The sequence below is a fragment of the Gymnoscopelus microlampas genome (assembly GCF_963454915.1).
Source record: "Gymnoscopelus microlampas genome assembly, chromosome: 12".
Taxonomy (NCBI): Eukaryota; Metazoa; Chordata; class Actinopteri; order Myctophiformes; family Myctophidae; genus Gymnoscopelus; species Gymnoscopelus microlampas.
This window is the reverse complement of record NC_139949.1, coordinates 49,089,809-49,111,709: the sequence shown is the minus strand read 5'-3', so window position 1 is coordinate 49,111,709 and position 21,901 is coordinate 49,089,809. Positions and strand designations below refer to the sequence as shown.

General features: G+C 42.9%; 1 protein-coding gene across 1 annotated transcript in view; it reads right to left on the bottom strand.

The window, feature by feature from the left end:
• Window positions 1-20,353, bottom strand: part of LOC311057753 (voltage-gated potassium channel subunit beta-2) — a gene marked incomplete at both ends in the record, with an annotated part of 119,119 nt that extends 98,766 nt beyond the window's left edge. Inside the window, one exon of the mRNA XM_084074805.1 lies at window positions 20,025-20,353. Coding sequence (XP_083930931.1) covers window positions 20,025-20,353 — 329 coding nt within the window. The remainder of the gene's footprint in view (window positions 1-20,024) is intronic.
• Between the last annotated feature and the right edge of the window lie 1,548 nt (window positions 20,354-21,901).

Genomic DNA, 21,901 nt, shown 5'->3' with positions numbered 1-21,901 from the left:
GGACTCCAGTCAACTACAGTTTAAGTGGTTAACATTTCTCAAACATTTTCATGTCAAGGATCCCCAAGTTGATACATGTTTTAATATGTCACCATATATCACCAAATATCAGCTGTTTATTAGCGTTTTTGTGTAAAACACTGTCGCCATGGTTACGGGACTGCCCAGCTATGGGACGAACTGCATACCCTGACAGAGCGGGAGTTATGTGAGACGGGGAAGCGTCACAGTTTGTTGACCGCTCAGGCCCCTTTTTGTTTTATAATTATCAAAGTTTGTTCATGTAACGGAGTGAGTGACGCTCAGATAATACATATTTTGTTTGATGCAACCCTCGGATCTCCGTGATGATTGACTGTTTGTAAACAAGAAGAGACGCGAGTATACTGCAACACCACCCCGACCAACAGTGACTTTGTTTATTTGTTAGAAAGGCCACAATATTAGTCAACAAACTTGAGATCTGCGGTGGAACAGGACAACGACCCCCTTTGAACTGCACAGCGGCTTGGACACGGCGACATTGAATGAAACTTGGACTTCAGTTGACGCTGTTTCCGCGAAAGGCCGTGAGTAGTAGACTCGTAATGCTCTATGCACAGCAGCCATATTGGAAAGAAATTGGGCTACTTCTTACTTCCTTCACAGGTGTTACCAATGATACTAATTAAGGCTCTGTTCCATTCTGGTAAAACAGAGTCAGGGTGCTGATATCCAGGGGCGGCCTTAATGATCTGGGGGCCCATTTCAAGAGCTCATATGGGCCCCCCATATGCACCCCCCCCCCCCCGGAAAAAAAAAAGAAAAAAATAATAATATTCTTTTTTATTAAAAAATAATTTGTGGACTGAAGTTGGTTTGCTTCCACAATCCATAATGATGCATTTTCGAACTAAATTAATTAGGCTATTTGCACTTCCACCATGGACAGACAGCTAAAACAACTCATTCACATGATTCACTTGAGCTGAGCCCTGATTTAATCAGATCTACATCCTGTTCTTGCATGAAATTCTTGGACGTCGGCCAGGGATGCGAGTCAAAAAATGTATAAATGAGGTTGGGGGGCCGTTTCAATTGAAACGGGTGAAACATAGGAAAGGCCGCCACTGCTGATATCATACATGTTGGCTCACTGGAAACACTCTGCTGCACCAGTGGGTCTGTGGTCCAGGGACCTTCATGGTTCCTTGAGGGGGTTCCAAATGGCCCCTTATGGGTGTGTAACTCTGAGAGTGTACAAGTACATTTGTACACTCTCATAGTTACGGGGGTCCTTGAAATTAAAACGTTTGAGAACCACTGTGCTACACTAAATGGAACAGAGCCTTCATTAGAATCATTGGTAACACCTGTGAAGGAAGTAAGGAAGGGGCCCGATTTCTTTCCAATATGGCTGCTGTGCATCGCTGTGCTCATGAACTGTGACAGTGAAACCTATCCTACATTCTTTCCTTCCTACATAATAATGAAGGAAACCTCGGTTCTCCTCAACGGCTGGAGCAATTGACCTGAATTTTGCACACGGCCATTGGCCATTAGCATGCACAGTGGTGTATTCTAGATTTTTTTTGGAGGGTATACTATAACAATTCCCCCCAGTTACTCCTACACGCACGCACGGGCGTATAATTAATTAATTGTAAAAAATTGCGCGCGCTCCGCGCACGTTTCTGCCCCGCACAAACTCGGCCAGGCCCACTCAGGCCCAGTTTCACAGTAACACTGAGTAGCCTACACTTACAATATGCTTTGTACTGATTTTCTACTGTTTCTATTGTTAATCACCCTGTAACTCAACCACTTCGGAGCTGCTTTTAGCCTTGGATGCATTTAAAAAATATATATATATTACCATAGAAGTGCAAGGATTGTTATAAATAAATGCTGGTTAGGCTTATCAGATATAATAGCAGTGTTAACAGCGAGCCTTCCTGTATCTATTACAGAATTAACTTGGCATTGAAGACACAAACTGTATTGACAAAACTGTGTTTTGCTGTGCTATGATGCGCAATTTGAATACTAATGAAGTACTCAATTCAGTGACCTACGTTCAATGAAGTGAATGGCAGGTCGTTGAAATGTGTGAATTCCTTCGCCAGTAGCCATTAATTATCACCTCAAGAACAATAGCCACGCACATGATAAGCCATCATCTCAGAGTTAGACTAGTCACACGGTCATTCTTGCTGTTTGTATTGCTGCGCCCCCCAGCCCAGCCAGCAGCCACTCCTGGGTGCAGCGTATCAGATGCGTATCAACGTATCAGATACGCTTTTTTGAACAGTTTTTGAAGGTATACGGTGGCGACGAAAAAAAAAACTACAGGGCATACTACGTATACAGCGTACCACGGTAGAACACATCACTGCATATGCACCAAATGACTATGCCCGTTTTTAACTTTCCCAAAATGTAAGCTGATTAATAGCGCTTTTATGTCAACACCGGAGATTCGGAGTTTGGGCTATATGGGCCTTACAGCCTTACACTTTACATGTTTCTTACCCCTTTCTGCACATCGTATCCAAAAAGTAAAGGTTTTTTGCAATGCTCTCAGATGTTTTAAGTTCTAGCGCACAATAAAATCTATCCAACGAGTTGAAAAAAGTATTTAATTCGCCGGAGATTCGGAGTTTGGGCTATGGGCCTTACAGCCGTCGCCATGGTTATAGCGCCCCAAGCTATGGGATGAATGATCAAACTGAATTATGCGTGTGTGCATGTGTGTTGGAACTGTGCATTTGCAGCGGGTCATGCGCGCGCGCGTGTGTGTTGGAACTTTTTATGAGCATGTGTGTTCGCTGTGGGTCCACCTGTGTGTTTTGGAACTGTTGCAGGTACCAAGTACAAAGTCACTTTCCATCCCTGATATATGGGGTCATCCCTATGTTCCCCGGGTTCTATGTTCCCCCACTAAGGTTAGGGTTAGGTAAGCGGGGAACATAGAACCGGGGGAACATAGAACCCGGGCAACATAGACACGCTCCCCCTGATATACTGTCTGTGCACAGTGCATAACCCAAACTGCACATGCTTTGGGTGCTCTAATCCCTGGACCGGATATGGACTAGTATGACCTGAATATTCATTCTCTCATTGGGCTGTATAACTACTAGCCGGTGAAATAATAGTGATTCCTCATTTTGCTGAAGTACCCCTGGAACCGCCTCAAGGACCCCTGGGGGACCCAAGCCCAGACCCCACTTTGAGACACACACACACACACACACACACACACACACACACACACACACACACACACACACACACACACACACACACACACACACACACACACACACACACACACACACACACACACACTGGCATAGGCAGTTGAATATCTCCCCTCTCAGCCATCAGCTTATCTGTTCATAAACTGCTTTGTGAACGGATCTACACCTGCATCACCACCAGCAGATCTACAAGCTGTGAGCTTGTAGATCTGCTATTTTCAAAAGACCAATACATTTCATACATTTGAAAACCTGGGTGAAATGGGTCTTTAGGCAGAATGAGTACTGTCTACTTTTGGTACTTTAAGTACATTTTGATACCAATAGGCTACTTTTGTACTTTTACTCAAGTACATTTTGAACCAGAGTATTTCTACACTGCAGTATTGATACTTTTACTTAAGTAAAACATGTGAGTACAGGTACTCACATGGAGTTCTGGTGCACCCTTTGTGTTTATTGTTTTACTATAATTTTACAAATTACAAACAGTCTATAAAAACATCTTCAAAGACAATGTGTTGACATTTTGCGAGAACCTTGAAGGTAACTTCCAAGTTTGACATTCTATATCGTCCCTGTGGAAACCTCATATGTCCAGACCAGTTACTTTTCAGGATTAAAAAAAAAAAAAAGCAGATCTACAAGACATGTGAATGAAATCTTGATCAGGGACGTGTCGCTGTGTGCACTTCTGTTCCAGTGTCGAGGATTTCTTTGTGTCTGTCAGTGCGGCCGGCCGGGCATGCTCAAACGTGTGGTGGGCGATGTGGTGTGCGGCAGCGACCGGAGCGGCCTGGAGAGGCGGGCTGTCCTCAACTCAGAGTTCGCTCCTTCCTTTTTATAAACCCAACCCACTCCCCACTACGTTAGAAATCGTCCCGCGCCGCCCCGCTCGTATGCTCTGGTCTCCACCCCCAGAAGACACACTGAGCAGCACACAAAAACACAGTGGGTTCTGCAACCTAATTTAAACTACTTAATTATTCTAAGGTTGTTAAACATTCAAAGCTTGTAGATTGGCTATTTTCACAATATTTGAAAAAAAAAATCTGTGGGACCCAGTCAAACTAAACGCAATGCCTCAACTCCTACAATTCCAAGTGCTTATCGGGGTGGGGGGTTCTCCAGTTATGATTATTATTTTTTTTTGGGGGGGGGGGGGGGTCACGCCCTGAACAGGTTGAGAACCATTGCTCTGGGGGACAGAGTTGTGGAGTGTGGACACGCTGGTGTCTCCTCAGGTTACCTAACTTATTGAAACTCCTGTCACACTGTTTACAGAGGAAAGGTTTTTCTCCGGTGTGGATACGCTGGTGTACCTTCAGGCTGTCTAACAGACTGAAAACCTTGTCACAATGTTTACAGTGGAAAGGTTTTTCGCCGGTGTGGATACGCTGGTGTCTCTTCAGGTCACCTAACGCATTGAAACTCCTGTCACACTGTTTACAGAGGTAAGGTGTTTCTCCGGTATGGACACGCTGGTGTCTCTTCAGGCTACCTAACTGACTGAAACACTTGTCGCATTGCTTACAGTGGAAAGGTTTTTCCCCAGTGTGGATACGCTGGTGCGTCTTTAGATCGGCTAACCGAGTGAAACTCCCGTCACAATGTTCACAGTGGAAAGGTTTTTCTCCATTCTTCTGTCCTGGATAAGTCAGCTGACGTCTCAATACCTCGCATGGAATTAATGTCTTGGTAAGCGGTTGATTATTCGTAGACCTTGGTTCTTCTGTGTCTCCTTGCTGCTGGCTCATTGTCGGGAGCAGCAGTTCATTGTCAAAGCTGCTGCTATACATGGGATGTTTAATGGACCAAGAATCTAACTAGCGATGTGTGACCTCATAATTCAGGAATGGTTAGAGGGTGATTACCAGTAGAATATTAGATCTATGCATCGCTTCTGGAATGGTTCTTCTTGTAGACGGTAAACACCTGCTTGACGTCTCTCCTCATTCACACTGTGTCGTCTGCTTTTAAGCCAAGCTGATTCGACGCTCGTGTCGTCACTATGATGTCAGTCCAAATATGGAGTTCCATGGCACTCATCCTATTTTCAAATTGACTATAGGGTCACGCCCTGGGAAGGTTGAGAACCATTGCTCTGGGGGACAGAGTGGAGACGCTGGTGTCTCCTCAGGTTACCTGACTTATTGAAACTCCTGTCACACTGTTTACAGAGGTAAGGTTTTTCACAGGTGTGGACACGCTGGTGTACCTGCAGGTTACCTAACTCATTGAAACTCTTGCTACACTGTTTACAGTGGAAAGGTTTTTCGCCGGTATGGATACGCTGGTGTACCTTCAGGCTGCCTAACCAACTGAAAACCTTGTCACAATGTTTACAGTGGAAAGGTTTTTCGCCGGTGTGGATACGCTGGTGTATCTTCAGGTGACCTAACGCATTGAAACTCCTGTCACACTGTTTACAGAGGTAAGGTTTTTCTCCGGTATGGATACGCTGATGTACCCTCAGGTTGCCTAACTGACTGAAATTATTGGTACACTGTTTACAGTGGAAAGGTTTTTCTCCGGTGTGGACGCGCTGGTGTCTCTTCAGGCTACCTAAGTGACTGAAACACTTGTCGCATTTCTTACAGTGGAAAGGTTTTTCCCCAGTGTGGATACGCTGGTGCGTCTTGAGATCGGCTAACCGAGTGAAACTCCCGTCACAATATTCACAGTGGTAAGGTTTTTCGCCGGTGTGGACACGCTGGTGTTCCTTCAGGTTGCCTAACTGACTGAAACTCCTGTTACACTGTTTACAGTGGAAAGGTTTTTCCCCAGTGTGGATACGCTGGTGCGTCTTTAGATCGGCTAACCGAGTGAAACTCCCGTCACAATGTTCACAGTGGAAAGGTTTGTCTCCATTCTTCTGTCCTGGATAAGTCAGCTGACGTCTCAATACCTCGGATGGAGTTAATGTCTTGGTAAGCGGTTGATTATTCGTAGACCTTGGTTCTTCTGTGTCTCCTTGCTGCTGGCTCATTGTCGGGAGCAGCAGTTCATTGTCAAAGCTGCTGCTATACATGGGATGTTTAATGGGCCAAGAATCTAACTAGAGATGTGTGACCTCACAATTCAGGAATGGTTACAGGGTGATTACCAGTAGAAAATTAGATCTATGGATCTCTTCTGGAATGGTTCCTCTTGTAGACGGTAAACACCTGCTTGACGTCTCTCCTCATTCACACTGTGTCGTCTGCTTTTAAGCCAAGCTGATTCGACGCTCGTGTCGTCACTATGATGTCAGTCCAAATATGGAGTTCCATGGCACTCATCCTATATTCAAATTGACTAGAGTGGGTGGGTTGGTCGGTCGGTTGGTGGACCACGGCCCTTAAGGAAGGTGCCCCCCAGCAAATGCACATAATGGAGTCAAATGCACATAATATGGAGATCAACATATCAGACAAAACATAACCCAAATGCACATATATGGAGATTTGAGCTTCAACATGCAATGTTGCAGACACAACAGTGCACATATTTCAAATGCACATACATGGAGTCAAATTCCCCGGTGTTGTTATTTAAAAAGAATCACACCTAGTGTGAAGTGAGCCGTGTGGTCATCACAGTGGTCATCACAGTGATGGAAGCTCACTTAAAAATAGACCTACATGTATTTATAGGTTATTAATTTCATCATGTGTCTCGCTAGCCAATCACAGTGCTGAGTAGAGTCAGCCAATAGAGTCAGCCAATCACAGTACAGCTAGGGGTGTACTAATGTAGAGGGGTGTGCTATTATGAGCCAATCACAGTACAGCGAAGGCTGTACTAATGAGGTGTCCCAACCCCACTTATAGGAGCGGCTACACCGCTCAAAAACTAGAGGTTCAGGGCCACTATGCGGCCCTCACACCGCCGATCTGACTGATAAACGAGATCTCTGTATCTGTCTGTTCTTGTCCGTTCTATGCCCATATTTGGAGATCTCTGTATCTGTCAGTTCTTGTCCCTTTTTATGCCCACTACTCTGTAACGATGAAAGTTGCATGCCCCGCCCAGTTATGCAATTTTATTTATGCACATATTGCCATATATGGAGATCCCTGATGTCATCAGTATATGCCCATATATGGGAATGCCCCCTTTTGCGCAAGCGGACTAATCTGTTTGCTGATGCCATGACGACACATTGAGGTTAGACAACACACCCCATATATGGGCGTACTGTAGTTGCATTGGGAACTCCTCTATATAGTTATGGCTGAGTCATGGTGACATGAGCGTGATGTCAGAGGTCCGCCCTTAGGGCCGACACTTAGGCTGGGGTTGCCATGGCAATCAATTGGCTCATTTGGGCCACGCCAGAGCCTTATCTGGCGGTTCTGGACAACCGCCTATCCTTGGCAGAAAGAGATATAGAAAGATTTTCCGATGTTTCATTTAGAATTTCACATAGTCAGAAATGTGTTATTTCACAAACCTATCCGAAAAGGCAGTCATCTTTAAAAACTGGTGTCCATTTTGAAATGTAGGTGGCTCATTGAAATAGGATCATTAAAATAGGGATTTTTCAAAAGAATGACCCAAGGAGGTAGCTTACCTCTTGGGTCATTCTTTTGAAAAAGCATTCTTTTGAAAAATCCCTATTAAAATAGGGAATTTTCAAAATAATGACCCAAGAGTCATTCTTTTGAAAAATCATTCTTTTGAAAAATCCCTATTAAAATAGGGAATTTTCAAAATAATGACCCAAGAGTCATTATTTTGAAAAATCCCTATTTTAATGATCCTGTTTCAATGATCATCATTAAAGAGACCTATTTTAATGGAGTAAAAGTACAATATTTGCCTCTGAGATGTAGTGGAGTAGAAGTAAAAGCATTGGAAATGACCACTGTGTGCCAAGGTACTTATGCCTGTCCCAACGTGCTCCCACTGCCAAATAATGCCCTGTATTGAGTGACATAGTGACAGTCAGGGACACAACAAACATTGGCAGACCTACAGTGATAGACCCATAATATGCATTACACTGGATAGGGGAACACGTTTTGAAGGAGATAAGTACCTTGGCTAAACATTGCACTATTCACATGAAGTATTGTGGTCACTGTGATGGTTTTGTTAAGCTGTGAATGGAGGGTCAGTTATTATTATGGATGTTGCTTATACTTCATTATGTCACACACACACAGCCAACTTGGATTCATACCAGGACAACACTGCCACCTCCTGGACTCAATTTCACATATCCTGATTAACACCGTGGTCCTGTATGCTTGTGTAACCAGTGGTCTACAGTAACTAAGTACATTTACTCAAGTACTGTACTTAAGTACAATTCTGAGGCATTTGTACTTTACTTGAGTATTTCCAGTACAGAGTACTTCTACATTGCAGTATTGATACTTTTACTTAAGTAAAGCATTTGAGTACTTGTTCCACCACTGCTTGTAACACAACAGTGTGTGCTAGTCTGGCATGTTATATCATTATAAAAAGGATAAATATTTTACAATGGTAGGCCTAAAGGCCATAGCTGAGTGGATAGAGAGCCCGCCTCTAGTGAGCCAGCCTGGGAAGCCAAGAGGTCCTGGTTATTCCGGGTACAATTCCAGGCCAGGCCAGCGATGTAGTTACCTATAGGGTTAAGGCGTATGGGCAAATAAACAGTGACAAAAAAACATCCCAAAGAGTGGGGACTATCTATCTATCTATCTATCTATCTATCTATCTATAGTAAGCCTATCTATGTTCATCTTACATTCTCAAACATATTATACAATTAAACAATAACATACAGAAGAAATAAATATACCAAAACTGCAACGTTATTGAACAACGTTATAAGACTGATTTACAACATTTACAACGGTGCATGGGGAAAATAGCCTACCAGTTCACAAATCATCGTTATGCGACATTTTGTGCTTGTAGATCTGGTATTTTCGGTGGGGGGAAAAGTGAAACACTTTCACCATGGAATGACATGGCAAAAAAAAAAGAACCCGACCCATCCAAGGTTGAAACTAAAATGGTTAAAAATGCACGAAACGACGAGGTAGATCTAGGAAAACAAAAGAAGATTTTACCATGTAATGACATAAAAAAGGAAACCCATCCAAGGTTGAAACTAAAATGGTTAAAAATGCATGAAACAAAGAGGTAGATCTATGAAAGCAACATAAAAAAAAAAAGCTTTATCCCAAAATAGCTTCAGACTGCGACTGAGCGATGGCAGCAGTGTGACAAGCAGAGCTGTGTGTGACAAAACAAGCGTCCCTCTTCCCTCACCACGCTGTCACATCACGTACCATCAACCAGCCAACACTCTCTCTCTCTCTCTCTCTCTCTCATCCAGGAGGAGCAGGCAGGGATGTGCTTTTCAAACAGCACCCGTCCGGCTTCACCCTGTCACCCCGAGACACCCTCCTGTCACTTAAGTCAGTGGTTCCAGAACTGGGGGGGTCCCCAAATAGTTTTGGGGGGGTCAACAGATGATTAGCTTAATGTGCAACATTGTTTTCTCACTCAACGGTAAACAAACCAACATACAGTATAAGTGTTCAGCACATAAGGACTTATAAGATATTTTTAATACCAAATTGGCCAAATTGTCAAATATCACGTATAGGCACACATTGTGAAAATAGCCGATCTACAAGCTCACAACGCCTCGCACTGCAAGGCGTTGTGAGCGTTGTGAGCTTGTAGTTCGGCTAATTTCACAATATTTATCTGTGTGGAAACTAAATCAAACTAAATGTAAGTGCTTGTCAGGGTAGGGGGTCCCCAGTTCAAATTATTTTGGGGGGTCGCGGCCTGAAAAGGTTTGGGAACCCTTATCTTAATGACGGGGTGCCGTGATTTTCAGTGATTTTTCCCCCCCTAAAACATAATCATCAGGTATTATGGTTATACTAGGAGGAAGATTGTTTTAAAAAAAGTGTACAGAAAGTGTTAAAATTATGTTTTTATGTGGACACGCCTCCAGTTCATTAAGTATACCTGGTTGTCACCTTAGCACCTCCTCCACCACCTTAGCACCACCCACCTGTCCTAGTCCCTCCTCCTCCTCATGCCCACACCTGTTGTGCTATGATAATGAGGGGGAGGGTATGTTTTTACTATGTCACTAAAGCGCCGTTCACCATAAAAACACCACCAGGGGGCTTAATGAAGTTCTATCAACCTCATAGACACATGAAAAAGTGCAAAACTATGGCACCACCCCTTTAAGTGAAAGTAGCAGTAGCACAATGTAGAAATACTCTGTTAAAAGTTGCCCCCCCCCTGAACACGGTACCAATTGTGCTCGACAAAGCCAGATGCACCGCGGTGGATTCGTGCCCACAACCTCCGCGGTGGCGATGGGCAGGCCGCTTTACCACTGCGCCGCTCGAGCGCCAGCTGTGATTTTCAAGCAGCTCCCTGTTACACCCTGTCATAGTGACAGGGTGTAACAGGGAGCTACATACATTTCGGCCATTTGAAAATAGCAGATCTACAAGCTCACAATGACATTCACTGCATGTTTGAGTATCATGACACTCAACAATGAGCAGGAGTAGAGAAAAAACTAACTTTGCATCTGTTATATTAGGCGAATTTCAGCCTTCCACGGGCTCCCATTATGCCAACTGAGGGGGTCGTTAGACTGGACGAAGGGGACTCTCTGGGAATAACTCAACGTCCCTTTCAATGTTGGTGAGTGATTAGCGACACATCAAAGATAACACTTAAAATGTCCGGATGTCTCCTTTAACAAGAGTAACAAGAGTATTCTTACTTGGCAGTTAAGGCTGAACGATTAATCGTTTTCAAACCGAAATCGCGATTTGAAACCACGCGATTAGCTAATCGCAAAGGCCGCGATTTTTTTATTTTATCATAATACATACTTTTAATATTAATATTAATCCCAGAGCACCCGCGGGACTTGTCTCCTTCTATCCAGAGTGGCTGCCTCTCTCTCTCTACAGGGAGCGAGAGGGCAGCGCCCCCCCCCCCTCTCTCTCTCTCTCGCTCTGTCCCTCTCCCTTAGGTCCCTCGCCATCGGCTGCGAGTATTTAAAGTGTGCCGCGCGTAGCGGTAAAACATTATTTTCGGTGCGACACAAGTAGTGTAGTAGTAGTGTTGCTCCTATCTATGTTTGTTTCTGTAAGTGTAACTTATATTTTTCCCATCATTGTTAAACTATTTCTGTTGGATGCTGTGATCCAATGTAAACAATACTATGCGAAGCACTTCCTGGTCAGTGTTGCCAGGTTTTGTGAGAGAAATAAGCAACCCTGTCTATGAAAACATAATCTGAGTTCCCAGAAGTTTTCGCCAGCTCTGGCGAGGAACTTCTGGGCCACAGCCCTGGTATTTGTGGGCGGGATGTACGTCACGCTCTGAATCTGAGCGGACACGCCTCTTACCGGTCTGAGAGCTGTGCAACTCGTCTAAAAAGTCCGACGAGAGGCAAACAGCAGTACACAACAATGGCGGCCGAAATTTCTCAAGGGGAAATTGCTTCCCGTCGATCCTATTTAGATGCATCACCCACTGCATGTGGATCCCGCCCCCTTTTCTTCATTGGCTGTTGATTTGAATCACAACGCAGTGGCCGCGCCCCTGCTGTCCAAGCTCCGACGCTAACCCTCCCAGACTAATGAAAACAAGCCCAAAACAAAAGAAGCGACTATGAACTGTATCTTTGTCACTTATGTACAGTGGTGGAAAAAGTACTCAAATGTTGTACTTAAATAAAAGTATCAATACTGCAATGTAGAAGTACTCTGTTACAAGTAAAAATACCAAATTCAAAATTGACTTGAATAAAAGTAGGCCTACAAAAGTATTGGTATCAAAATGTACTTAAAGTACCAAAAGTACTTATGTTTGAAAATAGCAGATCTACAAGCTCACAACGCGTCGCATCGCGGCGAGTTGTGAGCTTGTAGATCGGCTATTTTCAAATTACCTATGTATAAAATAGGGCTAAAGTGGTTAATGTAGGTTTTATAATATTATAATTTATATCTGCAAAGTAACTAGTCACTAAAGTTCTCAAATAATTGTAGTGGAGTAAAAGTACAATATTTGCCTCTGAGATGTAGTGGAGTAGGAGTTAAAGTATTGGAAATTAGAAATACTCAAGTGAAGTACAAATACCTCAAAATTGTACTTAAGTACAGTACTTAAGTAAATGTACTTAGTTACTTTCCACCACTGCGTTATGTATTCTGAGTTTTTCACTTCCAAGGAGTAGTAGTAATACAATGTACAGTAGGAGAGGACTTTGGCTTGTGAGACAAAAAAGTGTTACATTTTAGTTGAATGTTAATCTACATAAGCTAAATACTGGATATCAGTAAATATGCTTCTGGAGCCATAAGTGAAAGACCTACTTATTTCACTGCTGTGAATTGTTTACACAAAATGGTAATTATTTGTTTAATTTTATTTTTATTTTTTTTTATTTAACTTCATTTCAGAAAAAGCTTCTCTTCTTGAGAAGAGAAGCACAAGTTCAATGTTGGGTTGTTTACAAAAATAAGCTATTTCTATTCCAGCTAAATGTTTGAATATATACATGGGAAAAAAAGTACTTGGAAGATACATGTTGGAAGCAATGAAGCAATTCATATCTTTTAGTTCTCATCCTTATTTATTAGAATCTAGAACAGTAAATAAATGGTATGCCATTTGGTAATGTTCCATTACTTCCAATTACTTTTTAAACGTACACAGTGAATACTAAACTGAAGCTTGAATTTAAAAGTCTTTTTTTTTTTTTCTTTATAAAAAAAATCGCAATCAAATCGCAATCGCAATATCGGTCAGAAAAATCGCAATTAGATTTTTTCCCAAAATCGTTCAGCCCTATTGGCAGTATTGAAACTTTTACTCTAAGTAAAACATGTGAGTACTCTTACCACCACTGCTAACCTCCGTCCGTGCATGTCGTGCAGGGAATGATTATCTTATGCCCTCCGTAAAAAAAAACCTAGAAGAACACACCACACTGCTGTGCTGTCACCCTGGATGACATGCAGAGGGCAGTCTGTTAGAAGGCAGGACAGGGACACTCCAGGGAACTCCAGCGGAACTTATTGTTCAGCTAAGAGCTTTGCTTTAAATGGCACGCCAACAACACAAGCTGCTGAGGGGGAGAGGAAAAGCTTTTTGCACCCATTTGTCACATAATCGTCTCAGTCGGGTGGAAACCTCATATGTTCAAAACTGTTACACTTTTTAGGATTAAGATTCAAAAGTAGCAAATGTAGCAAGATCTACAAGCTGGACACGCGACGCTTCGAGCCGCGTTTCGAGCTTGTAGATCTGCTATATATTTTTGTTCTTACATTTTTATCCCACGATTTTGTAACCCATTTTTTCACCCAGTGCCAATTGTCTAAGTAATCCTGGGCGCTACACTGCCTCTGCCAGCCTAGGGAGAGCCTAGAGCCGAGCTCATGCCTCCTTCAATGCATGAGAGCTAGCAAGCCGCTTCTTATCACCCGACAGGGTGGAGTTTCCCTGGTAGGACGTAGCGCGTGGAAGGAACATGTTATTCCAACCAGTTCCTTTTCCCCACCATCAGGCGCCCCGGCTGACCAGGGGAAGGCAGTATAGAGCAGTGATTGTCAACCGCGGTAGATGGTACAGTAAGTGTACCGTGGATACTTGCTAGGTGTACCGTGGGCTTTGAAGAACGTGTGAAACCAGCCCCTCGAGAACAATGGAGCGTCCGTCAATCGATACGGCCGTCACCCGTTTCACACCCAGCCACGGCCGAGTCCTTTCAGTGCAGCGACCATCACCAGGAATGCAAATATGTTGCCACTGCAGCCTGTGTGTGTGTGTGTGTGTGTGTGTGTGTGTGTGTGTGTGTGTGTGTGTGTGTGTGTGTGTGTGTGTGTGTGTGTGTGTCTGTGTGTGTGTGTGTGTGTGTGTGTGTGTGTGTGTGTGTGTGTGTGCACGCTCGTTGTGCGCGCACGCTCTTGTGCCTCGTTAAAAAAAAAAGAATCCAGCAAACAGCTGGATTCTTATAAAGTAGTCCATTGAAGTAGATAGGGACAACACTTATTGTCGAGGTAAGCACAACATTTTAGATCCATTTTAGAGAGTTTAAAACTATCAATTCCAGTGGAGTTTGATGCTAGCAGTTAGCGCATAGCAATGACATATGGTACTTTTTTGCCTTGAATATTCATGAAAGGCAGAGTGACATGGTTTGTTTTTTGCCTTGAAAACAATGAAAGGCATACAATGTTGCTATATTCAGTGTTTCTAAAAAGGACTCAAGTTTCAAACAAAGACATTTGTACTGACTTAAAAAGTGTTTTTTTCGTTCTAAAACAGTTTCACACTAAGACTATTGTGGCCAATCTTTCCTATATATTTTAAAAAAAATCTTTCCTTTTTTTTCATCTTCTCCATTCATTGCACTGACCCAAGTTTATATATTTGTAGGCCAAAGACATTTTGTAATGTTCAAGGTTTCTTTATTACATCTTGTGTACATGAGAGTAAATATTATATATATATATATATATATATATATATATATATATATATATATATATATATATATATATATATATATATATATATATATATATATATATATATATATATATATATATATATATATATATATATATATATATATATATATATATATATATATACGCACCGTATATCTAGGTGTACCCTGGGATATTTTGGCTAAGCCAGGTGTACCTTGGCACCAAAAAGGTTGACAAACACTGGTATAGAGACCAGGATTACTGCATGTTTTTGTGAGGGTACCTATTATACCCTGGGAGACACGGGGAGAACATGCTAACTCCACACAGAAAGTCCCTTTCACCAACCCCACCTAGGGTATGGGCACTGATGATACGGATCTGCTTATTTTGGTGCTTTTTGTGTGACGCTGTAGTATGATCAAGTAGGGGTGTTAATGTATGGAAAAAAAATCACACCCTGTGTGAAGGTAGCGGCGCCTTTGATACATTTTGTCATCGATATGTGTTTATAATGTGTTTATAAACACACATGTCATGTGAAGCTTGACCAATCACTTTGTTGACGGGTCTGACCAATCAGAGCGTTGACGGGTCTGACCAATCAGAGCGTTGACGGGTCTGACCAATCAGAACGTTGACGGTGAACACGGACAAAGTCAGGTATAGAGCTCTATACCTAAAGGTATAGAGCGGATAGCGCCGCTAAAAACACAAAAAGTTAGAATATGAAGAAGATAGGAGGTTTCTGCCCGACAACAACGATATGTAGGCCGTTCTGTGATTCAAACCGGCAGCCATCGCGTGTCAAACTGTGGTGTTTAGTGGAGGTGTTGCTCAAGGGTATTTGCAGCTAGGGGTCAAATGAGACCTTTCTGTTTCGGTCACTCTGAATGTCCTTACACACCGGAGGGGAGGGGGAGGGGTTTCTTGTGCGATTAATTCACCCGGAAATGTTGTTGCTGTCGGGCCAGAAACCTCTTATCTCCATATTCTAAAGTTTTGTGTTTTTTTCCCCCCATAAATGAATGCCCTACTTGGGGCAAAAGTATTTCATATTTTTGCTATTTTTGAATTTGAATCCTGAAAAATAACAGCCGACAGAGAGATGTTTCTTCAAGCTGTTATTTGTTTCATTTAGCAATAACTCCTGCTTGGCTTAACTTGTTTGCTTTTATTACAAATAATTATTGTACGCTATTACAAAAATACTAGGTCAGTGGTTCTCAAACTGGGGTCCAGGGACCCCCGGTGGTCCTTGAGGGGGTTCCAGCTGGGCCCCAGCTAAATGAGTAAATATTGCATCAAAATCAGTTCAACCACTTTAACCCTAATATGCAGTACGTCGGCTATTTGATAATATAGTCGATCTACAAGCCCACAACGCACATGCTGTGAGCTTGTAGATCTGCTATTTTCAAATAAATCTTGAAAACACTTGGGAGAAAGTTTAATATTTTTGGAAACATTTTAACAGCACACATCTTTAATGGGGTCCATGGCACAAAATATTTTCAGATGGGGGTCCACAGGCAAATACATATTAATTTGGCGGTCCTTGACATTAAATAGTTAGAGAACCACTGCGTTAGTTTATCTTTACTTTGCCGGGTCTTGTAATCTGTATGTTTGTGTGTTTGTTAACAAGATAACTTGAAAACAGATGGTCGGATGTTCATGAAACTTGGAGGAAAAGATCAGTAAGCTTTCCCCGAAGAGTCAATTAACGTTTTTGGCTTGAAAAGGTCAAAGATTAAGGTCACCATCAAGGCCAAAGGTCAATGTCAATCCGTCTGCCGAGAACGGGCAGATGGATTTTTCGTGGAAACTCGGTGGGAATTATATCAGCAGGCTGCCTTTGAGGAGATGGGTGCATACTGGTTTGAAAAGGTCATGTGGTATGAGCCTGGACCGCTAGGCCAGCGGGCTCCCCTCTCTCTCTATTCTCTGACATACATGATGTCCGTAGTGGTGATATCTAGTGTAAGTACATGTCCGTAGTGGTGATATGCATTATGTAAGTACATAAACATACATGTCCGTAGTGGTCATATGTTATGTAAGTACATAAACATACATGTCCGATTGTCCGTAGTGGTGAATACATATGTTATGTAAGTACATCAACAGTTGGACTCAAAATGGATTATGCACAGATGTTTTAAGGAGGATCTGTGTCTCTCTGTGTGTCCGGTTTAAAGCCAGGTATGGGGTTAAAATAGCCTGGTAAACCCCCCCCCCCCCCCCCCCCCCCCCGCCCCCTGGAAATCGCATAGCAGGGTTTAAAGCCAGGTATGGGGTTTTGAGATTTCAAACTGAGTCAAACTGTACAGATATAAACTATAGCTAATGTAGAAATTACACTCTTTTTTGCAGGGTAGCTCAATATTTTTCCTCCACCCCCCAAGAGCAATTGTTTGTAGAACATTTGAAACCAGGAAACAAATGTTTTTTTGGCAATATCTAAAAAGTATGTATCACACTGATGATTTATGTTTATGATTCTCTCTCTCTCTCTCTCTCTCTCTCTCTCTCTCTCTCTCTCTCTCTCTCTCGTTTGCAAAAAGGTACAGTTATACAATATAATGCTAAAAGGATAACACAAAAAGCCCAGAGAGATTTCCATTGTGGTCCTGTGTATTCATTTAATCAAAACATATATATAGAGATCATCAATACTAGGAGCATTAAAAGAATATTTACAGAAAACCAGGTCATTCTTCTTTTGCAAGCTAGAAGACTCTAGGTTCAGTTGCAAATTGCAGACAGGTGCTCTTTTATGGTGGTTTTGAAGGGGGGTAGGGAGTCGTATTTTGTGATGGCTGTTGGTATATAGGACATTCCATGTTTTGGTGTCATAACAGTAGAATGAATTCATCCCCATGTTTGTGCCGAATCTGGGGGGAATGAGATCAGTGGAGCTCCCTCTGGTGTTGTGCCCCTGGGCGTTACTCGCTCTTTTGAAGTAGTTTGACAGGTACATGGGCACTGCATGGTCCCCTGAGTATCTTCTATACCAGGCAAGTTTCTGTACTCTGTCCTCCCACCCTATAGCATAATGAGCAGGGGTTAGGTGAGTTCTACAGTAGGTGTGAGCTTTAGTAGTAATCTTATCAGTTTGTTTTTGAGAGGTCTGAAGTTTAGTTTTTAATGCCTTTGAGGTGCTATAGAGTACCATGAGATGCATGCATGGTGAACATGACATTGGATTAGTGCTTCAGCTAGTGTCCTCAGTGCATTCCTATTGACCAGAGAGGAGATCCTGCCCAAAAATCTTGTTCTGTGGTTGAATTTCTTGTTTACTTTTGTAAGCTGGAAAGATTGTTCTCTATAATACAACCCAGGTAGGTTATTGCTTCTTTTCTTGTGATAACATCGTCACCCACTCTGACCGTAAAGTCTGTGGCCTTACTGAGTTAAAGTTTGGACCCATAAATAATGGATTCCGTTAGGTGTAATGACTTTTGTTTGTTTGTTGTCAGCGAGCCAAGTGCAGATTTTACCGAACTCAGAGCAACCAGGGCTTTGTCCTTGTCCGAGACCAGGAGAGCCGAGTCATCCGCGAACAAGAACAAATTGCAGTTACATGCTGATGTCATGTCGTTCACGTAAATTAGGAACAGTAGAGGCCATAGAATGCTTCATTGAGGAACGCCACAGCTCACTGGGAGGGGGGGAGGGCAGGGTTCCGTTCACATCCACCATCTGTTCTCTCCCCTCCAGATAGGATTTCATCCAGTTCACTGATGCACTAATTTAAGACCGATTGCCTTCAACTTCATCAATCAGTATAGAGTGATTAGAGTGATTACAGTATATCACACAGATAAATCAGTTGTACAGGAATGTACCTTAAAGGGATAGTTCAGCCCCAAAAGGACTTTATTTCCTATCGATTAGTCACCCCATGGAGACCGGCCGCGGTTCCGGTAGGAGACACAAATAGTCTCCTTTGTGTCTTCTACTGGAACCGCTGCCAACCGGTCTGCTGGTCATTAAATTATCGGCTTAGAAATGTGAGAAAAACAAAAAAGTATCCATGAAGTCAAGTCTCCATGGGGTGACTTAATCGATAGGAAAAAAGTCATTTTTCCCTTTAAAGGGTACCAAGGCTTCATCGCCCCAGCAGTACCCTAGTAGAGTACAGAACTGTACCTTTTAAAAATTGGTAAATGTTTGTACCTAATTGTTTGTACCTCTAAAAGAGCATTTCTGTATACCCCTGGTGGCAACACTGCATGTACCTTCTTGTTCGTACCTCTGAAAGAGCATTTATGTACCCCCAAAATGCTCCACGTCAGTCCAGTCTCTGACCAATGCAGGCCGGCAACACATTGATGTTGAGTCACAGTCACAACAACTTCTAGTTTTAAGTGCGTCTTATTCCAAGTATATTTTTATCACTAATCATCACTTGCTCAAAACAAAAGATACTCTGTTAAATCTCTATCTCTATGTCTTTTCCCTCACAAACTTCATCTGACTGATGCAATTTCCCTCCATAAACTGTAGCTCCTCCTCCTGGTCAAAACAATACAAGTGTGGGCCGCGGCGTGGCGGTCCGGACACCCTAGGCTGTAATGCCATCCTGACAGCGTGTCGCGGATTCGAGTCCCGATCCCGACGACCTTCGCTGCGTGTCACTCCCCCTCTCTCTCCCCATTTCCTGTCAGTCTACTGTGCCAATAAAGGCATAAGATCCCAAAAAATAGTAATAATATAAAAATAGTATGTACCTTAAGTGGCCACCAGCGAATGTTGTACCGTTAAAATTAGGTAACGATCCACAGTTGTCACCATAAGGGCCATTTAACCCATTAAGACCTGGAACTGTGTCATTTTTTGATTCGAGCTAAAAAGCATTATTTTACACTTTGGCTATTCAAAAATAGCAGATATACAAGCTCATAGCGCGGCACCGAGTGCCGCGCTATGAGCTTGTATATCTGCTATTTTTGAAAAATCGTGAAAATGTGTGCAAATCTTCTGAATATATATATTTTTAAAGCGAACATTTTTAACTCAAATCTTTGCTTCTGGGGGTCTCTGGAACAATATATTTTGATGGGTGTCCGTGGCCAAATACATATAATTTTGGGGGTCCTTGACATGAAAAAGATTGAGCACCACTGATATAGAAACATACGTTTTTCAGAAAACTGTCGGGATTTAGGAGACATGTAGAATCGGCTTCAGGTCTCAATCGGTTAAGTACCCTGTACCGATGCACAGGGTACTTTTAATGACAAATGTACGTTTCAGGTACAGAAACGATGACTCTGTGTGTAGAGTCTCTTGTGTGTCTCACCTGTATGTCATGGCGGTGCGCTCGGCCTCGCAGTCGACCAGGGACAGGCCACACTCCCTCAGGTAGAGCTCCAGCCTCCGGCGCTCCACCAGCAGGTGGGCCGCCTCCAGGATCTGGGCTTTCAGAGCCTCCGACTCGCTCTTCTGCCCGGCGACATGGGTCCTGTTGCTTCGGGACAAGGAGTTGCTGCTGCTGCTCTTCACCACCGTGCTGGTGGCGGACGACTTGGCGGCGGGCTTCTTGCTGATGCCGTACAGATCGTCCATGGAGTACTTCCCTCCCTTTCCCCCTCCGCCGCCGCCGCCGCCGCCGCCGCGACCGGCGAACATCGTTCGTTACCGGAGATGTGACTCAAATCTCAAATAAGAAAGAGAGGTTGCGCGTCGATGGGTTTTCTCGGTGGAGTGCTACACTGTAGACCCAAAAGCCAGTACACCAGTATACTTATCAAGAACAGGAATTGAAAAACCACAAAAAGATAGCACAACATCCCAAAGGAGGACAGCGTACTCACATTTCCACTTTTTGTTTCATTGGCTCAAACCAATGAACCAACGCTCTCAAATCAAACCTTTTCTCTTGTTTGATTGTTCCTCTCTCTCTCTGCCGTTTTTTTGTTCACCTTTTTCGAACTACATGTAGGCCTATGTCATCACCAATGCCCAGGGGACGCATTCCCAGGGGACGCGTGTCGCACGCAGGGGACAGAAATGTCGGAGAGAAGTATTTTTAAATTTAAATCACTTACAAAGTTGTGATTCGTCTTATTTGAAAGCTTAATCTAAAACCGAACCAAAACGGAGCCGGTCTATCCAAAGTGAGCAGCGTTGCCCCAGACACCCAAAAACAAAAAAAAACCTAATAAATCCAGCTGGAACAACACACCGATAAGGATGGCTTCTCTGATGAAAAATGAAGAGAGAGAAAGCAATCTGCATCTCTCTCCCTCCGTCTTTATCTCTGAAAAGGAGGGATCTGAGAGGGATTTGTGGCTGAAGCTATACCACAGCTTATATTTGCCCAGATTAAGAGACAAGCCCGGATGAAGAATCTGTGGAGTCATGTGGCGGCTATTATCGTCCGGACACCCAGTCCGGCGAAGGTTGTGGGAGATTGACGATATGACCTTTTTAAATGAGGCATTTAACCCATTAAGACCGGAAACGCATCTGTGTCATTTTTAGATTTCTTTGGCTATTCAAAAATAGCAGATATACAAGCTCATAGTGCGGCACTCGCGCTATGAGCTTTGAATATATATTTTCTAAAGCGTAACACACAAATTTTTGCTTCTGGGGATTCTACAAATGTCTTCTAAATCCTAACCGTTTTTTTTAAAACAACTTACGTTGCTATAATCAGTGGTTCTCAAACTTTTTCATGTCGAAAAATGATATGTATTTGGCCACGGACCCCCATCTCAAAATATTGTGTTCCAGGAACCCCCAGAAGCAAGATTTGAATTAAAAATGTTCACTTAAAATATATATATATTCAAAGATTTGCACACATTTTCAAGATTTTTCAAAAATAGCAGATATACAAGCTCATTGTGCGGCACTCGGTGCCGCACAATGAGCTTGTATATCTGCTAGACTGCTATTTTCTGAATTGCCAAAGAAATCTTAAAATGATGCGTTCCCGGTCTTAAAGGGTTAAGTGGCGGCGGTCCTCTTTCACTAACATTGGGAATGTTGATGAATTGATCCAAATGTGACTATGGACAAGGACCCTGCATGAGGGAGATGTTATCATAAATTATCATAAGGCTTGGGTGTAGCAGCACCCGTGGGCCATTAGTATGAGGGATGGAGAGGTGGATGCAGGGACCAGTTGACGTCTGCCACCATGCTTTTGTTAAAGCCGGTGCTCAGTGT